Genomic DNA, 25,457 nt, shown 5'->3' with positions numbered 1-25,457 from the left:
GGCAGAAATACGCCAAGATGGGTTTGATTTGAAAACAGCCAGTGACTACCCTTGTTCTGTAACATACACTTCTATAAATTTCAGGCGTTTTCTGAACATTATAAAGTTCCGTTCTGGGATGGTTCTCTCCCCACCGCCTGTTGTAAGCACTGATTGTTTTGGACTCGGAGGGAACTGATCCCAAGGCCTCAGGCCTGTGGGGTCCTCTGGGGCTGGGGGCTGGGCACTGGATGGGCTTGCTTCTGCCTTGATCCAGAGGGAGGGCCCATCCTGGAAGGCTGTCCTACCACGACCCTCCCCCGCACCCAAGGCAGGACCACGGAGAGGAGGGCGCCCCTCTGTCGGCAGGGGTACTTCCCTGGCGGTCAGTGGTTAGGACTCAGCACTATCACTGCCAAGGGGCCCAAGGTCAGTCCCTGGTCTGGAACTAAGGTTCAGTGAGCCCAGGCCCCCAGGGATGAACCGGAGGGAGAGGCCCTTGGGGAGGAAGTTAACTTACCTGAGGAAAGGAGGCTTTGCAAACCCATTTGCATTATTCTGTGGGAAAGAGAAAGAGGACATTTATGGAAGGCTCAAGAAATCGGGAAGTTTGCAGTAAGACCTGAGGGTATGGACATCTGAAGCCCACGGCTGCTGAAAGTGCAGAGAGCTCCGGATAGTCTCCATTCACTGGGGAGGAGACATTAAACTCCCCCGGAGGAATCGGGGCGAGAATGGGAGAAGCTGGGGAGCCTGGCGCTGGCCCTCAGGAGCACGGGTGCGTCCAGCAGGAGGGCACGGGGGCGCTGCTGCTCGCCTGGTCTGTCCAGGTGAGGATTGGCGGCCGCGAGTGGCTTCCGGGAGCCTGGTCCTCACGGATGCTGTGAGGAGCATGAAGTCAGAAGGAAACTTGTTGGGTTTCGGTGCACACAGACTGCTGCCAACTGCCAGAGACCTGAGCTTGTAGGGAGTCCCGCCGGCGCGGGGGTCGGGGCAGACGGAGCAGCACAGGCGCCGTCTCCACCTCGGGGAATCGCCCAGCCTCCGGCTCCCGGGGCTTGGGTACGGCATGGCCAGGGGCCAGGTGAGGGCCTGTCCTCGCCCCCCAGACCTCTGCTCCGGCTGCCGCACAGGCTCGCTGTCGGAGCTGGCCGCCCAGGAGGGGGCAGTGTCACGCCATATGACCAGCGCTCCCTGGGGACGCTCTGTGCCGCGCTGGACATACAGACCCTCGAGGCGGAGGGAGCCTGGGGGCCCAGGGCTGCTTCTGACCTGTGCCTGCGGGTCTGGGCCTCTGAACACACCTTGGCCTGGACCCGGGGCCACCCAGCTCATCCTGAGGGGGCACCCCGCCACCAGGACAGTCAGCCTGGCACCCCAATTCCCTGTCTCCCCTTCGGAGGGGGAAGCCCAGAGCAGCTGCCTCGCTTGTCAGCACGACCCCAGGCCTGTCTCCACAGGGCTGTCCCCGCAGGGCACGCCCAGCAGGCCTCGGCATAGGCTGTTCCTGTGTTACAGGGGGATGGAGGGCTCATTTGCGATTCTACAGACATTCCCTGATGTCCGTGTGCAGCCCCATGCGTGCTCAGGGCGCCCAGCGGGGAGCCGAGTCCCGGCTGTGGCTCAGGGGCGGTAGGGGTGTCCTCCCACCCGGGAAGCCGTCTTCCTGCCTGTCCCCGGGGCAGGACACGCCCCCCTCCCTCTTCTGTGCGCCCTCGTCTTGGAGAGGGCCCCTGCTTGCTGAACGTCCGTGCCCCCGCTGCCCTCGAGGCAGAAACCTTGGAGCTCAGCTGAACTGTGAACTGAGCCTCGAGAAATAGACGGTGAAGGACATGCATCCGAGTCCAGCCCTGGTGGGGAAGTGGTGAGAAGTAACAGCTCGTGCCACGAGGAAGGACGGCAAAACGACTCTTTAAGAGGCCGCCTGAAGCCACCGGCGCTGGTGCGCGGCCCGTGCCCCCTTGAGCCCGCTCCGGTTGGTACAAGCAGCACAGACAGGGGGCACCGAGGCACTCGGCGGGTGCTGGCAGCACCCGGTCCCAATAGCAGGGCCGTCAGGCGGGGCATTCTCTGCCACAAAAATCACATCACATAAAAAGCAGCAATGCTTTCTTAGCTCAGTCTCCCAAGGCAATAGAAGTAAAAGCAAAAACAAAACAAACGGGACCTAATCCTACTTACATGCTTTTTGCACAGCAAAGGAAACCATCAACAAAGCGGAAAGACAACCTACGGTCTGGGAGAAGGATTTTGCAAATGATTTTGTCAACAAAAGCTTGCCTTCTGAAATATACATATAGCTCATACAAGTGAAAGTGTTAACCGCTCAATTGTGTCCAACTCTTTGCGACCCTATGGACTAAAGGCTGCCAGGCTTCTGTCCATGGAATTTTCTGGGCAAGAATACTGGAGTGGGTAGCCATTTCCTTCTCCAGGGGATCTTCCTGATCAAGGGATCGAACCCAGGTCTCCTGCATTGCAGGTGGATTCTTTACTGTCTGAGCCACTTACCTGGCTAGCTTGTACAATGCAGTAACAAAAACAACCCAATCCAAAGGTGGACAGAAGACTTATCCAGAGAAGACACACATGGCCAACAGGCACATGAAAAGGTGCTCAACATCACTGATTACTGGGCTTCCCCAGTGGCTCCGAGGTTAAAGGTGTCTGCCTCCAATGCGGGAGACCAGGGTTCAATCCCTGGGTCGGGAAGATCCCCTGGAGAAGGAAATGGTAACCCACTCCAGTATTCTTGCCTGGAGAATCCCATGGATGGAGGAGCCTGGTGGGCTACAGTCCACGGGGTCTCAAGGAGTCAGACATGCCACCCTGATTACTAGGGAAATGCAAATCCAAGCTGCGAGGAGGTACGACCCTCCCGCCCACTAGAATAATCATTGTTAAAATGCCTACAAATAACAAACGTTGGAGAGGGTGCAGGGAAAGGGGAGTCCGCCTACACTGCTGGTGGGGATGTAAAATGGTGCAGTCACTGTGGAGAATAGTGTGGAGGGTCCTTAAAAAACTGAAAACAGACTTGCCCTCTGATCCAGCAATTGCGCCCTTGGGCTTATGTCCAGATAAGAATGTAATTCAAACAGCTGCATGCACCCCAGTGCCCTCAGAGGCCCTATTCAAGCAGCCAGGACACGGCAGCTGGGAGGCAGCCACCGGGGGTACCCTAGGCTTCCCGGTGTTCAAACAAAACTACCTGTAACTGATGGCGCTTGGTGGTTGTGTGTGTGCAAAATCTACACGTAATCGTGTCGAGCTGCTGTGCCAGCTTCCGTGAACCCCAACGTTTGGCTGAGATAGAGCCTGGTTTTCTGCAGTGTTATCAGCTGCTGTAAACAGCTTAGGGAAGATGAACTACCAGCCCTGCCAGGCATGAGAACCTCTGAGATACGGAATCCCAGGGCTGAGGCTCCGGCCCTCCTGCTCCTGGACGGGCCTGTTGTGGGACCTGCTCCTGACATCACCTTCCAGGTTGGTTTCTACATGGAATCTCTGCTCGTTCGGGTGAGCTCTACCTGGCTGTCCCATGTGGCGGCTGCTCACCGTGTGACTAGATTAAAATGGTTCTGGCACATTTCTGTCCGACCCGTCAACTCTCTGGGTGCTTTACTGATGCACAGGTGACTTGACCCTATGCCTCCTGTCTTTGCAAGAGGCCACCAGGACCCGGTCCCCAGGGGCTCTCCTGCAGGCAGCACCGGTTATCTGTCCGCCCTGCAGCTTGACTGCGGCTCTGACCCGGTACGGATGAGATGCAGGAGCTCCTCTCATAGACAGGACAGGGCGGGCAGAGGCGGTGGTGTCGAAGGCTGTGACGGAGGTGCACTTTCGTCTCCGGCAGTTTGCAGAGGATCGTGAAATACTACTTCCCAAGATAAAGCGATAGAGATGGAATAGGAATCAGCCGTCACCCAGTCACCAGACCCTGTGCCGCCGCCTGCGAGGCCTTGGGTTTCTTCAGAGCTCTTCCTCCAGGACTCAGCTCACGTGCTCGCCCCCAGGAAGCCACTTTGGATGCCCCACCCTGGAGCTGGAGCCCTCCCCGCCTCCTGCCCCTACACCTCCTCCACGGCCTCTTCATCACTGCTCCCTGGACTGGACTTCTGGGTTGGTTTGCTTCCCTGGAGCCTGGAGCAGGCCTGGACTGTAACCAGCTCGTCAATAAACGCTCCCCGGACGAGGCCAGTGTGACCTGCAGGCCCTCTTCACAAGCTGTGCCTTCAGGTGCCCGCTGACCGTGTCTACCAAAGGTTTCAGCTGGTCAGCGGAGTCCGATGCCGTGGAAATGTTCACTGCTAACGTTGCTGTGACCTCACTGTAGGTATCAACTCTATGCCTGTTCCCTTTTCATGGAAGGTTTCGCTTATCATGAAGGGAAGTGTTCATCAACATTCATTATTCTGACATCTGCAAAACCAGCAACAACTAATCACCATGGGAACTCACACAAGGAGGGCATTTTCATTAGATAGGTAGGGCTGTTAAATGTTCTTCCAAGAAATCAAAAATTAAAGGCCACTAATTATAATAAAATCAAAGACTGAAAAAGGCCTTCCGGCCTGCGAGACAGAAATAAGGGGGCCTGACCTGAGTTGCCAGGGCTGTGCTGGCCTCACAGAATGAGTTAGGAGTTCTCTCCTCTTCACTTTTAAGGACAGTTGGAGCAGGTCTGGCATTCCTTCTTCTTTGAATGTTTCATAGGATTCACCAGTGAAGCCATCGGGTTTCAGGCTTTGTTGGGAGACCTTGTTACTGACTTGAGGGTGACAGGACACGGTGGAGAGGGGGCTTCTGCCTGGGGGCTGCCAGGACCACATGGACGGGAGCCCAGGGGGTGAGCTTAGGCCCCACACCCGGTCCTGGCGGGAGGGCGACAGCTCCCACAAGGACCTGCCATGGGGGGAGGCGGCCACAGGACACCCTGGGCCTTGGGAGAGAGATGTGCTGAAGGCTCTTCTGCTCCAGGAAGTGGAAGGAATAAAAAGGTGGGCGCGGTGTACAAGGCTCCCCAGCTGGTCCTCGCGCTTTTCAAGACAGCCTCCTGGTTCTGACAGTCTGTTATGGTCCAGCCAACAGGGAGATAAAGTTAGAGCTCATTTAAACTGCCAAATGCTTAATAATGAATATCACTGCAGACTGTGCTGACATCTAAAGCCAGGATTTTTTTTCACTATCCATTCAGTGTGGTGAGAACCACACTGATGCCGTCTTCATTGAGCTTCATCCACGTGGTAAAAAAACTGAAAGTTAAAACATGTTTTCTTCTGAATTCAGTGCTGTTAGCTAAAATGTGTTCTCATTTATAATTCCAGTGTTAGCTATGATTTTAGGGCAAGATTCTTTTACCTTAAAAGGCAGTATAGAGGCAGACCTCATTTTATTGCACTTGACTGTGCTTCACAGATACTGTTTTCTTTTCCTTACAAATGGAAGGTTTGTGGCAAGTCTGTTGGCATCATTTTTCCAATGGCATTGGCTCAATTCATGTCTCTGTGTCACATTTGCAATATTTCAGGCTTTTCATTATTATCATAGTCATCGTGACCACTGATTGGTGCTCTTTGGTGTCACTACTACGATTCACTGAAACTCAGCTAATTGGCATTTTTTATCAATAAAATATTTTAAAATTATTATTTATTTTTAGACACAATGCTATCACATGCCTAATAGACTACAGTGTATGTAAACATAACTCTCACATGCACTGGGAAACCAGAAAGTTCATGTGACTTGCTTTATCGAGATGGTCTGGAAACTAACCCATTGCATCTGAGGTCTGCTTGTGCAACCTTTATCAAGTCACAGAGCCGGGTGGTCATTATCATCAATGGTCATCATCACAGAAGGAAACCACCAGACTGGACCACAGGTGGACTGGCCACCACCACAGATGAAATGCTCCCGCCACACAAAACCAGCCAACAAACCACAATGGCAGCAGATTCTGACCCCAGGCTGGAAACAAGGGAAAAAGGGGAACTCAATAAAGGACACCATGTGGATGTAACCAGCGAAATCCAGACTGGGGACACCCTCCAGGACTAGTAACCTGGGCTTCCTACAGAGAGATGACACGGAAAGAGCTGGGGAGATCTCTAGGTACGAAAAGACGAGTCATGAGACTCAGTCACCAGCGACGGTGTGGGGAGCTGACCCGGGTCCAGATTCGAACAACGATACTGTCAAGAAATTTTTAATGAGACAATCAGAAATTTGAAGTGACCAGGTGATGATATTCAGAAGTTAATGTCAATTTTACATGATAACAATAGTTGGTTTTGTGAGAAACAAAAGAGGACCTTTAATATATTTACAGATGAAATGATATGAAGTCTGGAATTGGCTTTGCTGATCTGAGACTATGTAAGGGAGAGATGAAACAGGATTTATAAATGAATTAATAATTGTTGATCTGGGGGACCAGATCAGTAGATTATTCTTTCCACTTTCATGTGTGTTTGAATTTTTCCATAAAAAAAAATTGAAAATCAAATCCAGAAGAAGGCACTATAGACCAACAGGTCCCACACCTTGTATGCCTGGATCCTGAATTTTGTGACATGCAAATTTGATTTTTTTTTTCCCAGCAAAAGGAACTTTTATGCTTTTAGAAGTGCCTTAAGATCATTTCCAAATAGTTTGAGTATTGTTTTAAAATATACCAGGCCCTTTAATGAAATAGCATTTCAGATCTGCCCTTTCAAGCAGCGTCTCCAGTTTTGACATCTCTCACTAACAAAACGGGAAAGCTCCATATCCTTCTAAAAGTAATTTTTGGAGTTAGAAAGCTGGAGTGATTTGCAGCAATAACAGTGAAAGCAAGGAGTCATGCAGTGTGCTTATCTGGGAAAAGAAGTTCAGTTCAGTTCAGTCGCTCAGTCGTGTCCGACTCTTTGCGACCCCCATGAACCGCAGCACGCCAGGCCTCCCTGTCCATCACCAATTCCTGGAGTCTACCCAAATCTATGTCTATTGAGTCAGTGATGCCATACAGCCATCTCATCCTCTTTCATCCCCTTCTCCTCCTGCCCCCAGTCCTTCTCAGCATTAGGGTCTTTACCAATGAGTCAGCATTTTGCACGAGGTGGCCAAAGTATTGGAGTTTCAGCTTCAACATCAGTCCTTCCAATGAACACCCAGGAATGATCTCCTTTAGGATGGACTGGTTGGATCTCCTTGCAGTCCAAGGGACTCTCAAGAGTCTTCTCCAACACCACAGTTCAAAGGCACCAATTCTTCGGCGCTCAGCTTTCTTCACTGTCCAACTCTCACATCCATACATGACTACTGGAAAAACCATAGCCTTGACCAGATGGACCTTTGTTGCCAAAGTAATGTCTCTGCTTTTTAATATGCTGTCTAGGTTGGTCATAACTTTCCTTCCAAGGAGTAAGCATCTTTTAATTTCATGGCTGCATCACCATCTACAGTGATTTTGGAGCCCCCAAAATAAAGTCTGACACTGTTTCCCCATCTATTTCCCATGAAGTGATGGGACCAGATGCCATGATCTTAGTTTTCTGAATGTTGAGCTTTAAGCCAACTTTTTCACTTTCCTCCTTCACTTTCATCAAGAGGCTCTTTAGTTCTTCTTCACTTTCTGCCATAAGGGTGGTGTCTGCATATCTGAGGTTATTGATATTTCTCCTGGCAATCCTGATTCCAGCTTGTGCTTCTTCCAGCCCAGCATTTCTCATGATGTGCTCTGCATATAAGTTAAATAAGCAGGGTGACAATATACAGCCTTGATGTACCCCTTTTCCTATTTGGAACCAGTCTGTTGTTCCATGTCCAGTTCTAACTGTTGCTTCCTGACCTGCATACAGGTTTCTCAAGAGACAGGTCCACACGGATCACAGCCTTGTCTAACTCAGTGAAACTAAGTCATGCCGTGTGGCGCCACCCAAGATGGACGGGTCATGGTGGAGAGGTCTGACAGAATGTGGTCCACTGGAGAAGGGAATGGCAAACCACCTCAGTATTCTTGCCTTGAGAACCCCATGAACAGTATGAAAAGGGAAGAGAAGAAGAGAAGCCAAAGACATTTCTGAATGAGATTCCAAAATGGCATTTCCGGGACCCAAACCCACACTGCAGCCTTCGAGGAGGCAGGCGTGGTCCCCACTGTACCCGCGGCCGATCTTTCAGTCTCATTCCCTGTAACCGACTCCGCCCAGCACCACTCAGCTGAACAGAGGTCCCCAGTGGTGGGGACACCCCTGTGGGGGTGCGTGGCTCCAGCAATCACCACAGAAAGAACAAACCCATAACAAAGAAGAAGAAGAAACAGTCGAAGTGGCCCAGGCTTATTACAGCACCACTGGCTTGCATGCCCTCGTCTCCGGAGCACGCTCAGGGGCAGGCTCACCGTCTCCCTCTGAGAAATACCCACGGCACAAATTTTCTTCTTTCAAACCTGCTCAGCGCCACTCCGCCTGCCCTGTCCGAGGGCGACCTTTCCTTCGGCGCTGATAGCAGACAACACCCCCCAAGTCTGCCCTCCCCGCTGGCACAGGGGACCCGCGTCCCTGCTCCTGGCGGGCCAGCCCCTTCCTTCTCAGTCACCCCCCTTTCCTCCGTCCTCTCTGCCTTCTCTGCTGTATAATCTATGTTGTGGGAAAAGACGACAAGAATCCCCTCTAGACTGTGCTGAGTACACCCCGCCAGGAGCTGTAAACTTCTGGCTCCTCCCATCTGGGAGGCGCCTCCCTTGGTCCCTGTCTCAGTGGCCGCACCCCCTTCAGGACAACGGCTCTGGCTGCGGAGGTGGGCAGCGCTCCCCAGGAATTGCCCCTGCCAGGATCCTGGCCCAGTGCTCTCAGCGGGGGCTGTGGGGGCACCGGGCCACCTCTGCCTTCTGGATGTTTCCACAGCTGTGGACATAGCCCACCTCATCACTGAGTCAGCGTCCCAGGAAAACTGACCCCTGACCTCCATCCAAGATGTTACCGCACCCCCTGTCGTCATGGCACCTGGCTCCATTCTCCCACGGAGCTCCCAGCTCTGACATATTTGTCTATCTCTCACTGTCTGCTGCTTATCTTATCACTAGAGCCTAAGCTCCAGCAGAGCCAGAGCTGTTTATCTCTGGCTCCTCCAGAGCCCACTGGGCCTGGCTTGAAGACAGAGTCATCACTGGGATGGATGAAGTGACTCATGGCCTCTGTCCCAGTCCCAGGCTTAAGATCACAGATAACATGTGTACCGGGTAGTTCCTGAAGGTGTGGCGATTAGATCACTACTTCAGTCTTCCTCCAGGAAACAATATGAAAACTGAAGGAAGTGCAGAGAAAGGTGATTATAGGACGAAAGGACTGCAGACATGACCAAAGGCAAGGAAAGCTTGAAAGCGGGCACAGTCTGGGAAACGATGGACCGCGTGTGTGCCAGCCATCATTTACAGATGAAATAAAAACAAGAGGAGGACAAAAGTTAAGGCGGCTGAAAGACTGCATGACAGAAAGAATCTGCAGGCCCTGGGAGCAAGCACGCGCCCCGCCCAAGGGTCACCCCCTTCCTGCTTGGAGGGAAGGGGGCCCTGCACCCCAGAGCCTGCCCGTCAGGGTCGGGGCCCCTGGGGCCCTACTCACAGGAGGCGTGCTTTCTGGTTTGGGCGCTGGGGCTTTATGGTTAGAAGCCTTCAGGGAGACGTCTCCTTTCTCAGCAGTGGCTGCTCCCGTGGACAGACACTCCAGGTAGTCCGGCGGGGGGATGACGACGCTGTTCTTCTCCGCCAAGTTCGTTGTGCTCACGCTGCGGACGGGCACCAAGCTAGCGATGGGAACGGAGGCTGCGGGTTAGAGGAGGCCTGCCCCCGCACCCCAGACATCCCGCGTCTCCTCCGCCGGAACTACGTGAATTAGTGATCCACAACGGTGGGGCGGGACCAGTGCAACACACACAGCACCGCACTGTTCCTTGATTGATTTTTAGTCGCTAAGTCGCGTTCCACTTTGTGACCCCATGGACTGTAACCCGCCAGGCTCCTCTGTTCAAGGGATTCCCAGGCAACAGTCCTGGAGTGCCAGTGTTTCTGCTGGCTTGCACATGCACACTCACAAGAGTCTTTAAAAGGCCTGACAAAGGGAGAGGAAAGCTAGCTCCGTTGGGGGCTGACTCCTGATCCAGTTCAAGAAGAAAACACAGCGACAGCACTGAGCGCTCCAAACTAAAAATCTCAGAACTTTAACACCCTTGAGATCCTCAGTCTCATTTCTTGGCCAATGGCAGCTGAGCTGTTCTGCAAGGGACAGAGACACACAGCTGGCCGTGAGCAAGGGTAACAGCAAGGCCCTTGTCAGAGCAAGGGCCGGGGGTTGCTCTGAACACGGCAGACACCATGGCCGAAGCAGCTTGTGGTCAAGGTGATGCCACGTTCTGCTGGGACGTGTTTCTGAGGACCCACGGGACAGCCAACTAACCCACACACAGACCCTCCCGTTTCGGCTGGGAGAGACCTGCCCGAATTAGTCTTGCCTTGACTCCATCACTTCTGGCTCCCTGTGCCCCTGTTTCCTCAATTTTCAACCAGGGCCTGACCTCACAAGGTTGTGTGAGAAAGAAATGACGTGGTCAGCGCAAGCGGCCAGCTCCTGAGCGGCAGTGACAGTCATTCCTGGGTGGGACACAGACGGGGGTTGTTGGCTCAGACGTGCTGAGTGAAGCCCCTTGATGTGACGCGAGCCACAGGAGCAGTCACAGTGGCCCGGGGAGCACGGGAAGGAAAAAGGACGAGGGCGGGTCCCGAGGACCCTGTGTCTGAGCAGAGGGCGGAGGAAAGGCCTGAGAGGGGACTGAAAACGGGCGGCTGGTGAGGGAAGGAGAGAAGAGGGCAGGCGGGGGAGAACATTCCAGAGCACGTGTTCACCAGGGCAGACAGGCCGGGCACGTGGCCTGGGACTTCACTGTGGTGGGCGCAGGACTGGGAGGGACCGTGGGCCGAGAAGAGGGGCATCTCTTCCCAGCAGAGGGTACAGCGCCAAGACAGGAAATCGGGAAGGAAACAGACACGGAGCGCCACCCGCTCCCGCCAGCCCGGCTGTGGCGTCGTCGTGGGCTCTGCCGCTCGTCCAGATCCACCCCCACGCGCCTGGGAGCCGGGGGCCCAGCGAGCCCAGCTGGCCGAGCCACAGGCGGTCCTACCTTGGCGTCGGCTCGCTCGCGGCCTCCTCCTCATTCTCCCCCAGCAGCTTTGTGTAGGACGACGGGAACCAGCCCCTCCTGTAGGCGGAGAGCGGGGAGAAGACGACTTCGCTGGGGTGCTGGCAGTGGACACGCGGACCCAGACGCGCCTGGAATGGCCTGGGGACTGCTCGGGGCCGGGGGGCGACTGGGCCACTTGCATCACATCCCATTATAAGCCTCTTACATACACGTCATTTCTAGTTGGATTCCCTTTGCGTCTTTTGTTTTCATTTTGGTTTAAACTTAGTACGTGAATAATCTACACAGAAACTCAATTTAACCTTGTAGGAAGGCTTGTGCGCACAGTTGGAATGAGGACACTGGCATTTACAGTACTCATGTGTCAGATCTCATTTAGAGCGTTATCCTGAGAAATCTGAAGTCACATACAAACAAGTGCCTTTACTTTCAGAGGTCTCTTATCTGTACGTCAAATTTATAGGACTTCCCTGGTGGTCCAGTGGCTAAGACTCCATGCTTCAGTGCAGGGGGCATTGGCTCAATTCCTGGCCATGCAGTGTGGCCAAAATTTTTAAAAAACTTATCTCTATATGCACACACATACAGAAAACAGCTTGGGAACAACGTGGATAGACTAACAGCAGTTAACTAGGCTAGAACTGTCACTAAAGTATGACCTTGCTGGGGTGGAGGCGCTCATCTGCCTTTAAGGATGGCCTTGACGGGAGCCCTCAGGGTGTGAACGGCCCGGCCCAGGACCCACATTTTGGTACTGTCGTGCTCCCCGTACAGCCAGCCGTCCTTCTCCTCAGAGATAAGCAGTGTGATGACGTCTCCCTGAGCGAAGCTGAGCAAGGTCTGGTTAGCGCCGGCCGTGTGCGGAAAGATGGTTTTCACTTTCTGCTTTTTCACCATGTTCAGTCCGGAGGCCATGGAAACAGATCGCGGCAAATTGGGGTCAAAGGAAGAACCTGTCGGAAGCAAGCAGGGCAGCGATGACTTTTCAAAGAAGGATGACTGGGCGAGCTCAAAGGCGCCAGCCCCAGAAACCTGGCCACCCCATGTCACCAGCACACTCATTCCACTGAAATGCCAACTGGTTCTATTCCCACACCTCCGCCTGTGGCTGGACAGACAGCAACAGACAGGGACAGCGCCTAAGCCTGGCCTGAGGCCTCTCGGAGGAGGAGCCCTGTGGCCAAAGGCCCTTCAGACCAAGAGGATGAAGCCACGTGGCCCAGCCTCACCTGCATGGAGTCCCTTGGGACGGCCCACAGAGGCCAGGGCTCCACGCCAGCAGGCCCGCGCCTCTGCCCGCCCAGCTCGCCCGCCACAGCCTGCGGAAGTGCTGTCAGGCACCAGCTCAGACCAAACCGCCCAGGGCCTGTGCCACAAGAGAGGAGGACGCTGGGGACACACGCTCTGGCAGCCGTGGCCGCTCACCTGCGAGTGGGGCAGGACGTGCTGAGCACACCCCCTGCGTACCGACCCCACCCTCGGTGCCAGAGCCGGAACCAGACGAGCTCGATGCGGGCAGCCCGCCTCCACAGCCATCGCTGCACTAGGTCAGGTCTCAGCTCAAACGCGGGCTGGTCTTTACCAGCCCACCCCAACACCCCGCAAAAAAAAATGGAATGGAAACATTTTTTTCCAGATACGTTTTTTTCCACTCAAATTTTGCTAGCCTATTATTTACTATAAAACAATGCAGAATCTCTGTCTGCATCGTCCTCAGAAATTCTTGACACTACAATGTAAACTCTGCTCTCTGCTTGACACGCCGTCTACTCTAATTATCAAGGTTACACCGAATCCAGTGATTTCCCACAAGAACCAAAGAATCATGTGAATGACCAGGGTGCAGACAGTGCTGTATGCTTTCCCCTATGTCACATACACAGAACTCATAGTCTTCAAAGGCGAGTGACTACAGTGTCCTCTTTGCAGCTGACATTCTGAAAGTCTCATCTCCTTCCCCACAGCTGCCCGCGCTGGACAGCCTGCGGACTCTCGCTAGCAGTGCCCTGTGTGACTGCCACGACCTTCACCCCACGGGGCCTGTGAGACCCCCACACGCCCAGTGCCACCGCAGTCTTGAGGTCCTGGACGCCAAAGACCCTGCAGGCAAGAGTGGAGCCTGGCTGAAGCCATCTGAAATGCCTGCAGACAAGACGTGTTCCTGATTTATTCAGAGCACGTCAGCTGGGTTAAGAAATGTTAACAGTTGAAACTGAAGCCTTCAGAAAGCATGATGTGCTCTGTTAGAGATGATGAAAAACACTGAGTATAATTCAATCGAAGCCTACTGGTGAGACTAGGAACCATAACTTAGATATGTGAATTTCTATCATCTGTTTCATTGTTTCACTGAAAAGAGATTTTATTTCAGCTGCCAGTGAATATGGAACACAGCGTGAGGTTCTGTTATATTGCATGTATTGAAAATATAACACCTTTCAATAGTATGCTTACTCTATGGAAACATCTATCAGCATACAGAAGTCATATCTGTCGAAGCAACATGTCTTACAGTTTTAGAATCAACCTGGACCCCTGTCTGGAGGTGTGAGTTCCCCTGAGCCAGTGTGGAGCTGGTGCTACCACACACACAGGTATTTACTTCTAGCTCACGACGTGCATGCATGCTAAGTTGCTTTAGTCATGGCCGACTCTTTGTGACTCTATGGATATAGATCTCAAGGCACACTTAACTAAATATTTAAGAAATTTAAAGGTACTTTAAAGGAAATTCAACTAAACAGCTCACCTGTTAAATTATTTTTTCTTTCTGAGTTCTGTGTGACTGTGGCTGGGTTCTTAAACAGATCGATCAAAGGGCTGGTCAAGGCTCTGGCTGAAGGAGCTGCAGGGATCTTTGGTGGGTATTTAGAAAGGCTGTCACAATCTTGCCCAACCTGTGAAAAATCCCTTATTAGTTTAATCCGAGTATAACACAGCAATGGCATTAGAGATTGATCCCCAGGGCTGTTTTGCATTACATGCTTTAAATTCCATTTTCTTCCCCAAATTCTCTTGTTTGCAGGGTAATGCCCCATTTTTAACTATTTTAAAGATACCCCCTTCTTTTGTCTATTTATTTATTTAATTATTTTGGCTGCACCGTGCATCTTAGTTCCCTGACCAGGGATTGAACTCTCGCCCCCTGCAGTGGAAGTGCGGAGTCTTAACCAATGGACAACCAGGGAAGTGCCCCCCTCCCCCTTTTAAAGCAGTTCCTCCCCGTTTCCCCTAGCCCTTGAACAGCACTCATCTATTTTCTTTCTCTGTGGATTTCGAGGCTCCCTTTTAAATGCTGCTTGGCGCAAGGCTTCTCCATTTAAAAGTATTTTTCCACAGAATTTTGAGTGCATTAGTCTATTACTTTTTGACACCTAGTTTTCTAAAAAGAAGTCTGGTTTCAGTGGGGTTCTCTTTTCTTTGTAATAAATAATCCATTTTCCCCTCTCTGAAAGTTTTCAGAATCCTCTGTCGCTAACATTCTGCTGCCTGTTGAGGTCCTGGCCTTTGTGATCCAGCCAGGATCACCCTGCCTGCTGCGTTACGGGCCAGACTGTCCAGGTCATGTCTGCAGGGACTGCTGCTGGCGCTGGGCGGGGGGAGAAGTGGCGGGCAACAGCGTGTGTCTGGGGACAGGCCCGGCCTCGGTATTTGCGCTGCTGGAAGGGTGAAGTCGCAGTGAGGAAAGGTAGGCCCTGGAAGTGATACAGGCGGGCCCGTGATTTCCACTGACAAAGGTGGCCTTGCTCTGTTGTGCAAATCTGGCTGAAATCTTATTAGCAAAGGTATGGCTGAAATCTTGAGGTGACGACCAGTTCTTACCACACTGCTTCTCTCGACCATGGGTGAAGGCAGGGGCGTTCCGGACATTGGGGTGGAGACTGGGGTCTTAATTTCTTCGATCATGTTCATGATTTTCTCTGGCACTTTGGTGACATCACCACAGGTTTCTTGCCACCGAGGCAGTTTGGAATTGATCAGTTCTGCAGACTATAAATTCAAAAGAAACAAAACCAGAGACAGACAAACATGTATTGTTAGAAGGACGAACACAAATGATAACTACTACTCAGATTCCTGGCTGACCACCGGAAGTGTGGGAGTGAGGAGTTAAATTCAGTGAGTAGTTGAAGCATCTGTGAGGATCTGCTGTGTCTCATTTGCTGAGGAGCACGTAGGCTCCTGTTGTAAAGGATTTCCCACCTTCCTCAGTGTGGGTAGAGTTCAGGCTAATACAAGGATCGTCAACGGTTCGGAAGTTCAGAACTAAGACAGAAGGTGGAGCAATCTGTGTTAACCCCCGTGTTTATCAGGGGCCCGAGAACTGCCGATCCCTCTGTCTTCCCCCCACCCCTTCCACGAGAAGCGCCTTTGATGGAGCGAGAGGACCAGGAGTGGACTTCACCGCCGAGAGAGAGGCCTGGCGCACTGGAGGGGTGACAGGTCTGTCCTAAGAAGGTCCTCTACGGGACGGGGGGACCGGAGGCGGAGAGTGGTGGCTCTCTGGAGTCAGGGCAGTGCTGAGTGGCAGTCCTGACCGCAGGCCGGCGGGGCCCTTGGGCAGGCAGCAGCTGGGAGGCAGAGACGCAGGACAGGGCTGAGGCCGCCCGGCCCGAGGCGGAGGTGTCATCCCGCCTCCCACAGCCCGGCTCTTCCTCCGACTGGACCCCGGGTTCCCGGGAGCCCTCATGAGAAGCCCCCTTTCTAGGCGGCAATTTAGTTGGAAAAGGAAAGTAGAGCATCCTTTGTGAAACTATTTTCGTAACAACTGTACTGTTTTCATCTAGACTCTGTGTTCATCAGGTGTGGTCTGGGGGTGTCAATGTGAATCCTAAGCCCTGCCCCTCGCTCCACCCCATCCCCTGCCTGTGGCCTGGACACGCCGGGGACCAACGGCCTTAGCTGCTATGTCCAAGGAGCCACTGAAACCGCTGGGACCAGGGAACGCACCAAAGCGGTTTTCAGAGACCTGAAGAGACTTCTGGTAGAGAAAGAAGGAAATTTGGCTTGCGTCACGCTGAAAGACATAACTGGGACTCAAGGTTAAGTGTGTGGAAGACTGTGTCAACTACTAGAGCTTTCTGGAAATAGACCAAGTTGCCCCATCGCTGGGGGAGGCGGGGTGTTGTCACAGAGAGCTTCAAGGTTGCTTCTGGCCCCCTCTGGCGGACACCCTCACCATGGAAACAATGCCGAAGCTACTACAGATACGCTGGGGACAAATGTCATCATCTAATGCATCATGTTTGTTTTTCTTTTCTGTAACAATTTGAGACCTTGGGTATTTATAGATTTGGTAGCTAAATATTCCTTCAAGTTTATGGAATATGTAACCTATGATATATGCATGCATACAAGGCCAGGTTCCCCCCAAAAGGAAGCAGCCCTACATTCAAGCTTTTAGAACGCTTCTCGCGTGATGGAGTGCGCTCTGAATCGCTTCATCGTGAAGAACAGTGAGTATGTGACCTCAGTCACTGCTAGTTCTGGATGCGTACAGAAGCCCAACAGAGCCCATAGTTTTATTAAAAAAAAAAAAAAAAAAAACGAGGGAAGGAAATTTAGGACATAGTTTGTGATGATTCCTAGAAGCATAACCTCACAACTGCATGTGCTGAAGGAGGGTGACAAAGCTAGTTACGGGGCTGATGGGATCAGGAACACACACACAACTTGAGGAGTGAAAAAGTGTGAAGAAGGATTCCCGTCCAGCTGTCCTGAGGCTATGACAGGGTCTGTGGTCTAGGACAGGATTTCCAGCAACATCGTCTACATGGACCCCCAGGAGAGCCTCTCAGACCACCCAGGTGGGGTGTACCTGGGGGCTGGCGGGACTCACCCGTGGTTCTGGTGAAGACACTGATGCTGAAGATGCATCAGGGAGAGTCTGAGAGAGGCTGGCTCATGGGTGAGAAAAGGGGAAAAAGTGCCATTTCTCAGCCATTGATTAAATATGAATGGGTGTCACTAAATTCAACATGATAAGCAAACATTTGACCATTTCATCTACATTTCTAAAAGTTTACTCATTCAAGTTGGTCAAAAATTATTTCCTTAGAATTCTTTCCTTGGCAAAATGAGCCCATTGCTTTACACTGGGGCACCTATGGAAGGCAAATCTTGTCAAGGGTATTTAAATGTCAGGAAAACATTTGCTGTTGCGCCCACCTGTGTGTGGTAATGGTGTATCTGACTCGAAAAGCTGCAGTGTTTGTCGACTAGAAAGCAGAAGCGCCTTTTCTCTTCAAGCAGGGCTTCTTTGCAACCATCTGCAATAAATTTCTGGATTTCATTCTGGCGAGAAGTAATGGTTTCTACATACTAGGAAAATAAATAATAATTATACAAGTATGACATGAGGAACCAAACAGCTACCCAGCCTGACACTTATCTCCTGCCATCTTTACAGCTGATTTATTTTGATAATGGAGTGAATGCTGAAGGCAGATAAACATTAGACAGAACAACAAAGCCCTAACCTGATCCGAGCAGATATCAACATTCTCATTAAGGTCCCTGATCCACGCCTGGAGAGAAGTTGCCAAAGGCCCTACATTCCACTTGGCAATTTGCATAAAATATTACTTTTACTCCAGGGACAGGATCATGTTTTATTGGAAAATAATGGGTTTTGGAACCAGAAAGTTCAAGATCAAATCACATTTCCAAGTGCCAACCATGTGAGTTAACCAAAGCCTCACTTTTCCCATCTGTAAAATGGGGACACAATGCTTATCACTCTCCCAAAGTCAGGAGACAACACCAGTGCTTTTGACTAATTATTCTTAACTCTGGGGAATTCTGCGGTCTTCAGTTCCCACCAAGTCAGTCAAAATGCTTATTTTTGACTTTCAGCAGCAGCACATCTGATGGATAAAGTATAGGCTGACTGAGATGAGCATGCCTCCCATTAACTGTATAAACCATCCACCCCAAAATAAAGTAACACAGTGCTGAAAAGTTCACCTCAGTCTCTTTGCTTTCATATTTGAATGGATTTCGTCCTCCTTGACTTTTCCTTCTTATCTTCTTCAATTCAGCTTGCGATTTTTCCAGAGAATCTAATCTATGCCTGTGTTCTGCTTGGTATCTTTTGAGAGTCGCCTGGAAGGTAAATGTTGCACCTGTTTTACCGAAGCGCCAGGCAGGTGGCTGCTCTGGCTGTTTTAACGGGGTATTGTGGCCTTCATGCTCGCTGCCGCCACCGCCGCTGACTCAACCGTGGGCAAGTTCTCCTTAGGCTTAGCCATCAGGCGAGCACAGCCTCCCTGAAAACTAGGTTCCCCGCCCCGGGTGCCCTCCGCCCAGGGCAGGTGAAGCAAAACCTGGTACTCACATTCATATATTTTACATCAAGCTCTGTCTTCTTCTCCAGCTCATAGATAATCTCCTTATGGAATTTTTTGAACTGTGAACACAAGTGAAAAATTGAGACCAGGTTTGAGACTTGAAGCAAAATAAAATAAGTATATTTATTTGGTAAATAGAAAAACCGTTCACATACATTTTCATCAAGACTGTCGTTAAGTTTCTTGTGGATGCTCGAAATCTCTATGAGAACATGGCCTGTGAACAAAATCAGGGATGTTAGGGTGAAAAGCCACTGTGTGGTGTGTTGTAAAGATGCGAGGGGGAGTAAATTGGCGGATGAGGCCTAGTCCGCAGCTGCTCCCAGGGCAGGTGAGCACCCGGCCCCGCGGCACTGGGAACACTGGCTGTGGCCCAACAGCAGGGGTAGACACCCGATGGACACAGCTGACAACAGCACAACACTCCCCAAGACCCATCAGCTGTCTTCAAGCTCCCCTCGTCCTCCAGCTACTTACCCATCCCCTAAGCCGAATCCTACCTATCGGGTTTAACTGTTAAATTCTCTTACAAAAGATTATCTTGGTGCTTATAGTAACTAATTATAGGGACAAATGACTCATTTTTTATCTAATCCCCTGGGTAATCTGATTATCTGTCAGGCATAACAGATAAAGGTTATTTTCTTTTTCTTATATTAGTTCTCCTATCACTCTGGAAAATCTGAAAAAAAAAAAAAAAAAATCTGGGAAACCGAAGCAGGGACCTTGTTTTATCTCCTGGGGCTACATATTCCAGGACAAAGGAGTTGTTGCTCCAAAAAGCAGCTAGATGCTCCAGGTGCATCTCTTGCGGTGTGTGGCAGAGTGCTGCCTCCCGGCTTCTAGAAGGGAACAAGAGCCTCCCTCTGCCGACGTCTCTACAAGAACCAAATGGGTCTGATAGCCAAGAACTGGGAGCAACAGTGTCACCTGGACCACCACCAAGTCATACCAAACCACACAACGTGCCGGGGGGACCATCCTACAGTTCGGTGGGCAGATGAAAAGGAACTCTTTGGGCAAAACTGAATGGCTGTTGACAAGGGAGAATGAAGAGGATGACTACGGCAGACGTGGGGAAAGAGGGAAAGGCTGCGGACTGGACTCGGGCTTCGGAGAGCACCTCTGTGCAAAGGACTCTACCGTGCCCAGCTCTGGGGACACCTGAGGACATCTGACTCCAGGAGGGCCAGCCCAGGCTCTTCCCTCACCTTCAGACTCAGAAATTCAACCCATCCTGAACACGCCCACCTGCCGACCCCATCGGGCACCTCGTGTTCAGCACGCCTCCCAGTGCACTCACCGTCTTCTCTAATCCCAGCTCCTGGCTGCCAGCCAGCCAGTCCTAGGGGCTGATGGCCAGCCTGTGTGCCACACTCACGGACAAAGACTCTCTCCCCGGGGCCGTCGCTTGGGCCAGCTTGCGGGTGGAACTGTGCCCTGACTCTTCCTGTTTCCTTGGCTGACAAATGTGCCAGCCCTCTGCTGCCCCGCAGAGGAGGCCCGTGGGGATGGCCCGCTCCAGCAGAGGTGGGGAGTCTCCCCAGACGCCCTGCCCCACACGTGTCAACCTGCCTGCTGGACCTCGGAGGAGCCGCCCTCCTCTTCCTAGCTCTCATTTCCCATGACTCCCAGCCCATTCTCTTCTGGATCTGCTTCCTCCCAGGTGCCAGGGGGCTCTCCAAATCTACATGTAAAGTGTCACTCCCACCCATGGTGTCCCAGGTAAACCAACTCCTCAGCCTGAAGCCCACCATGAACGGTGTTGCTGAAAATGACCACGGTGGGTGGTGGGGACAGAGACTCTCCTGGAAGGATATAACCGGGTTAATAGGTTAGAGGTACGGAAGCCCCTAGGCACCATGTGACTCCAGGAACTGCTGCTGGGTAAGCATGAGTGAAGGCCCCCGCCAGGGTATCAAGGCACCCACTGTACCTTCAGTGATCCTGACTCCATTTATCCTGTGATTCAGTTCTAAAGCTCAACATGAAACAAATACACAAACCAGAGCTCTTCACAAAGGAAGCCTTTATCTGACCAAGAATATAATTACATTAATGTCATTTCATGTATTGAAATAATCTGAGGTGAAATATTAATAAACTTCACATCTATTTTAAACCCATAAATAACTCCCAGTTGGAGATGAATAATAAACAACAAAAAAAACCAATTATTTGAAAATCAAGCACTCTATTCCAGGCAAATCAGATCTACTTAAAATAATTTTGCTTAAATCAGTCAGAGTGATTCAGGCTAGGAGGAAAGTGTTCACAATTTTTTTTTTCATGTAGTCAAGAACTTTATTTCTACAATCTTATACAACATCGACCTCCGAGATACGTGCTACCAAAAGTCTGGGCTTGTGAGAACACCAGCGCCGCTGAAGCGAGTGCTCCGGCCTGAACTGAGGGCCCCGGCTGCCCGCACCCCCTCCTGCCTGTGCCCCCTCCCCACTGCAGAGCCTGATGGAAGGGCCCAGTGAAACAGACCATTCACTCTGCGGGCAGGAAGGGAACACCTAACCTTACCCCTGCTAAGTCCCTCACTGTTGGTGGAATTTAAATGCCGACCTCAGAGCAGCAACTTCTGAGTCCTCAGGCATGAAAAGGATTAAAAAACATCTTTCCTGTGATTATGCAAGCTGCCCAAAGAGTATCTTGGAACAGAAAATGAAAACAGCCTTTATGTTCAATCTACGGATGTTTACTCTTAATAAAGCAAGTGCTACTTTATGTCTGAGATGTGGAATCACACACATTTTACTCTTAGCTCCATAACCTACTTTTTCATAAATTACATTTGGGAAGAAAAAAATTGTTTTGAAAAAAGAAAAAGCAGTTGAGAAAGCATAGCCCAGAATTCAATGGAGCAGAGCTAAATAAATGCCCAAACAGGAATCTACGTGTCGATCCCAGGAACTACAGCACCGTATGTACGGGATCAATCATTTCCTTTTTTCCCTTTAAGGTTTTGAGTCAATATTTTGGGAAGAAACTCATAGTAAGTACAGTAATGTGACCCAGTCTGAATAAATTATATTCTTAAATGGCAGTATTAAAGAAATTGAAATATATACCTATTTTTCAAAGTCATGAAGTTGATACAACTAAAAAGTCAATGTCTACCATCAATTTTTCTCTCTAATTCATACAAATAATAGCTATTGGTGGTATCACTCTAATTCTAGGAACCGTGAACAAATCTGTCTAAAATTTGGGTAACACTGTATGAAGATACACGTGTTTAGCCAATAGGCAGTATGGACTTTAAAAGTTAAACAACAAAATTTTAAAAAGTATGAACACAAGGTTTTCATCTGAAATGTGGATTAATCATGGCACTATTAATATATTTTCAACTAGATAATTATTCGTCAATTCATGGTGTAAGTTTAGAGGAGCCAGAGGGAAACTACTAGCAGACTTCGGGGACACAGAACACGTAGGCATAAATGTTCTTTCTCGCTTATATTTGATCATGGATAATCACAACGTCTGTTATTTCTGGAGAGTGCAGAGCAGTGACTGAGTCACATGCTATTTCCTCTATGTGACTTCGAGTGGAATCGGACAATAAAATGACAAGGTGGAAGCCAACCCACTATGGGCCTAAAGTTACACCATATGAATTAAAGGAAAAATTTTAAAAAAAAGTTACTGTAAAAAGGCTATACTTTTCCTGAGAGTTTTCCAAATACCTAATGTGATGCAGAGGAAATATAATGAAAGTAAAAGCAAATTATACACAGGTGGGAGATGTTAAAAAAAACAACAGATATGCACTCAGGGTCGTTAGTACCAGCATCGGGTGACCCAACCTGCCAGCGTCTAAGAACATCTCTCAACGGCTGTCTACCCCTGTCCCTGGATGCAGGTGGAGGGGCTCCTCACTCATCAGTATTGAAATTGTGTGAATAAACCAGGTGCAGACAGGCACGATGCCAAAGAAGTGAGCAGGTGGCAACCAGCACACACGCTTCACAGGCTTGGGTGGGTGTGATTCTGTCTTGAGCACTGAAGGGAAACGCTGGCTGGTAAGGTGTGCATGCCCAGACAGAAGGAACAAGTGAGCCCCATAATGCATGATGTATGCCAACAGAACCCCCTCACTCCTCAACAAGCCATTTTCTGGGTGAGCACTTGTCTTCCCGAAATAAAATCCACGTATGAGGCTGTCAACTTGTAGCTAGTCACCATGTTTTATTATCTTTTGCTCCTTATACAAACATGGCGTGTGTGCTTGGTTGTGTCTGACTCTTGACTGGAGTCTGCCAGGTTCCTCTGTCCATGGAATTTTCCAGGCAAGAATACTGGAGTGGGTTGCCATTTCCTCCTCCAGGGGATCTTCCTGACCCAGGGATCGAACCGGTGTCTCTTATGTCTCCTACATCGGCAGCAGATTCTTTAGCATTGGCACCGCCTGGGAAGCCTTATACATTATAAATATATATGTATATATGTATTTTAAACGCTTTGGAAGAACTCTTAAGACTTATAGAATGAGAGAAATAGACACCAAACTCTTCTAAGCTCATCTCCTCTCTCACCAACCCCCTGCTTCATTGCCAGGGTGCCCAAAGGAAAGTTTTCAATCTCCCACCATCGAACAGAATACACTGCACTTTTCTCTGCCTCACAGCCTTTCACAATACTGTAGTTGAAGGGACTCCATCAGGATCATCCATTATGAGAACAGGCACACCTTGATTGCTGTTGGTTAGAACCAACCATAAGGGCACTTCGGGCTTCTGCTCCAATGCGTAAAAAGCTTCAAAGTTGTCACTCCCTTATTCACAACAAGAAACAAGCTAAACACACTGAAAAACAACTCTCAGATTCATCAGAGAATTAGAATGATGTGGAAAATCAGAGTTTACAGGGAGCAGAAACTGATGCTGGAGCCATGGTTGCCAGGAACTCAAGGAGGAATCGCTGGAGGCTCCGTGTGGAGAGTTAAAAACAACAGGGGCTCACTTCTCAGGAGTTTCATTTCTAGGACGCACCCCCACCACCAGGTTTTTATTGTAAGGAATGAGGAAATTCCTCTGGGGCTTCTGGTGGTGGGGAGGGCAAAGTGTTTTGAAATTTGCCCAGAGTTACCCTGTTCTTGCTCTGTTCTGAGTAAGGAAGGCCAGCCCTCCAGGGAAACCCTTCCCTGAGCCCTATCTGATCTGGGGAAGGACAACTAGCTGCCTGCTGCCCCTCTCGCTTTCCTGTCTCAGGTAAGCAGAGGGGAAAAGAGCCTGAGAAACTCTCGGGAAGATCACGACCCACACACTGTGGCCACTAAAAACCAGTAACACACCACAAAACCACCAAAATGGAGATTTAAACATGGGATTATAAAGGATGCTCCTCCTCTCCAATACTTTACCACATCACCCATCAACAGGACTCCAGGATAATAACAGTGGGTTATAATTGACACTCCATTTAAGAGGATTTTCGAAAGCAACCCAAAGACAATGAGGGGGACAAAAATAATGGAGAAAGGGCAGTCCTTTTGGCAAAGGGTGCTAAACAACTAGATATCTACTTCCAGAGAAACGAAATCTAGAGGCTGACCTTACATTTTTCATAAAAAGCAACTCAAAATGGAGCACACACCTAAATGTACAATACCAAACAATAAAACTTTAAGAAGATAAAGCCAGAGAAAATTCACATGACTTTGGTTTAGCACTGAGTTTTTAGCTATCAGGCCAAAAGCATGATCTGTGAAAGAAAAAACTGGCAAGCTGGACTTCATTAAAATCACAAACTTCTGGTCCACAAAAAAAAACTGTTAGTAGAATGAAAAGACAAGTTCATAGACTGGGAAGAAATATCCGCAACACACATATCTGATAAAGAACTTGTATCCCAAATAATATAAAGACCACTCAAAGCACAAACATAAGAAAAATAGCTCAATTAAAACGTAAGATGGCAAATAAGCATACGACAAGATGCTCCAAGTCATATGGAAACTTACAAATTAAAATAAGATACCAGCACACACCTATCAGAATGGCTGTAATCCAGATCACTGGCAACACCAAATGCCGTTGTGGAGCTAGAGGAACGCTCATTCACGATGGGAGGGAACGCAAAACTACTGTGGCTTCAAGACAGTTAGGCAGCTTCTCACCCAGGAAAACAGTTCAAATTATTCAAAACTAGTCTTTTTCTAGTAATTGTACTCCTAGGTGTCTACTCAAATGCCTAGAAATATTACGTCTGTGGAAAAACCTGTATATGAATACCTAAAGCAGCTTTATTCATACTGCCAAAACCTGGAAACAACCCAACTCAGTGGGTAAACAAACTGGCACGTGTGTACAACTGAATATTCTTCAGGGATTAAAAAGAAACCAGCTGTTAAACCACAAAAAGATGGAGGAATTTTAAATATATGTTGCTTAGTGAAAGAAGCCAGTCTGAAAAGGCTGCCTGATATGCAATTCCAACTAAATGACATTCTGGAAAAGGCACAACTATAGAAACATTGATGGGAAAAAAAAAAAAGGATTAGTGACTGCCAAAGGTTGGTAGGGGTTCTCTTTATGTATTTGTCAAGCTCATAGAATCCCGATGTAGACTATGATCTTTAGTTAATCATGTGCCAGGACTGGTCCATCATTTGTGACAAAGGCACCACATCGGTGCAAGACATAAAAACAGAGGAAGCAGTGAGCAGGGGAGGGAGCAGCGTGACGACTCTGTGAGGTCTCGGCAGTTCTGTGTAAACCCAAAACCACTCTAAAAAATAAAGTCTATTAATTAAAAATATATTCACGGCAGTCGTGTGGGCCCTGCAGTGATTAGGAACCAGTGGCTCCCTGGGAGGAACACACACACAGCGTCTGAGTGCTTCTGGCAGTTAACACGGAAGAGAAGTGGATCTCTCAATTCCGTTACCTGTGTGCTGCGCCCCCACCCAGGTGCCTGCCAGGAACACACAGG

General features: G+C 49.9%; 1 protein-coding gene across 2 annotated transcripts in view; it reads right to left on the bottom strand.

Moving 5' to 3' along the window:
• Positions 1 to 25,457, bottom strand: part of BAIAP2L1 (BAR/IMD domain containing adaptor protein 2 like 1) — a 77,031-nt gene that overhangs the window by 457 nt on the left and 51,117 nt on the right. Inside the window, exons 1-11 of one of the 2 annotated variants that reach the window (XM_043456035.1) lie at positions 19,813 to 20,188; positions 18,665 to 18,726; positions 18,497 to 18,568; positions 18,127 to 18,264; positions 17,329 to 17,481; positions 14,983 to 15,150; positions 13,910 to 14,057; positions 11,906 to 12,113; positions 11,140 to 11,217; positions 9,588 to 9,768; positions 500 to 537 (exon numbers count right to left, since the gene is read on the bottom strand). In XM_043456035.1, the coding sequence (XP_043311970.1) occupies positions 500 to 537; positions 9,588 to 9,768; positions 11,140 to 11,217; positions 11,906 to 12,113; positions 13,910 to 14,057; positions 14,983 to 15,150; positions 17,329 to 17,481; positions 18,127 to 18,264; positions 18,497 to 18,568; positions 18,665 to 18,726; positions 19,813 to 20,149 (1,583 nt within the window). In that variant the 5' untranslated portion in view covers positions 20,150 to 20,188. Of the gene's footprint in view, positions 1 to 499; positions 538 to 9,587; positions 9,769 to 11,139; positions 11,218 to 11,905; positions 12,114 to 13,909; positions 14,058 to 14,982; positions 15,151 to 17,328; positions 17,482 to 18,126; positions 18,265 to 18,496; positions 18,569 to 18,664; positions 18,727 to 19,812; positions 20,189 to 25,457 lie in introns of those variants that run through there. The other variant, XM_043456036.1, reaches the window with a different exon arrangement.

Source organism: Cervus canadensis, chromosome 32 (assembly GCF_019320065.1).
Source record: "Cervus canadensis isolate Bull #8, Minnesota chromosome 32, ASM1932006v1, whole genome shotgun sequence".
Classification (NCBI taxonomy): domain Eukaryota; kingdom Metazoa; phylum Chordata; class Mammalia; order Artiodactyla; family Cervidae; genus Cervus; species Cervus canadensis.
The sequence above is the reverse complement of the archived record's forward strand: the minus strand, read 5'-3'. Positions and strand labels throughout refer to the sequence as shown.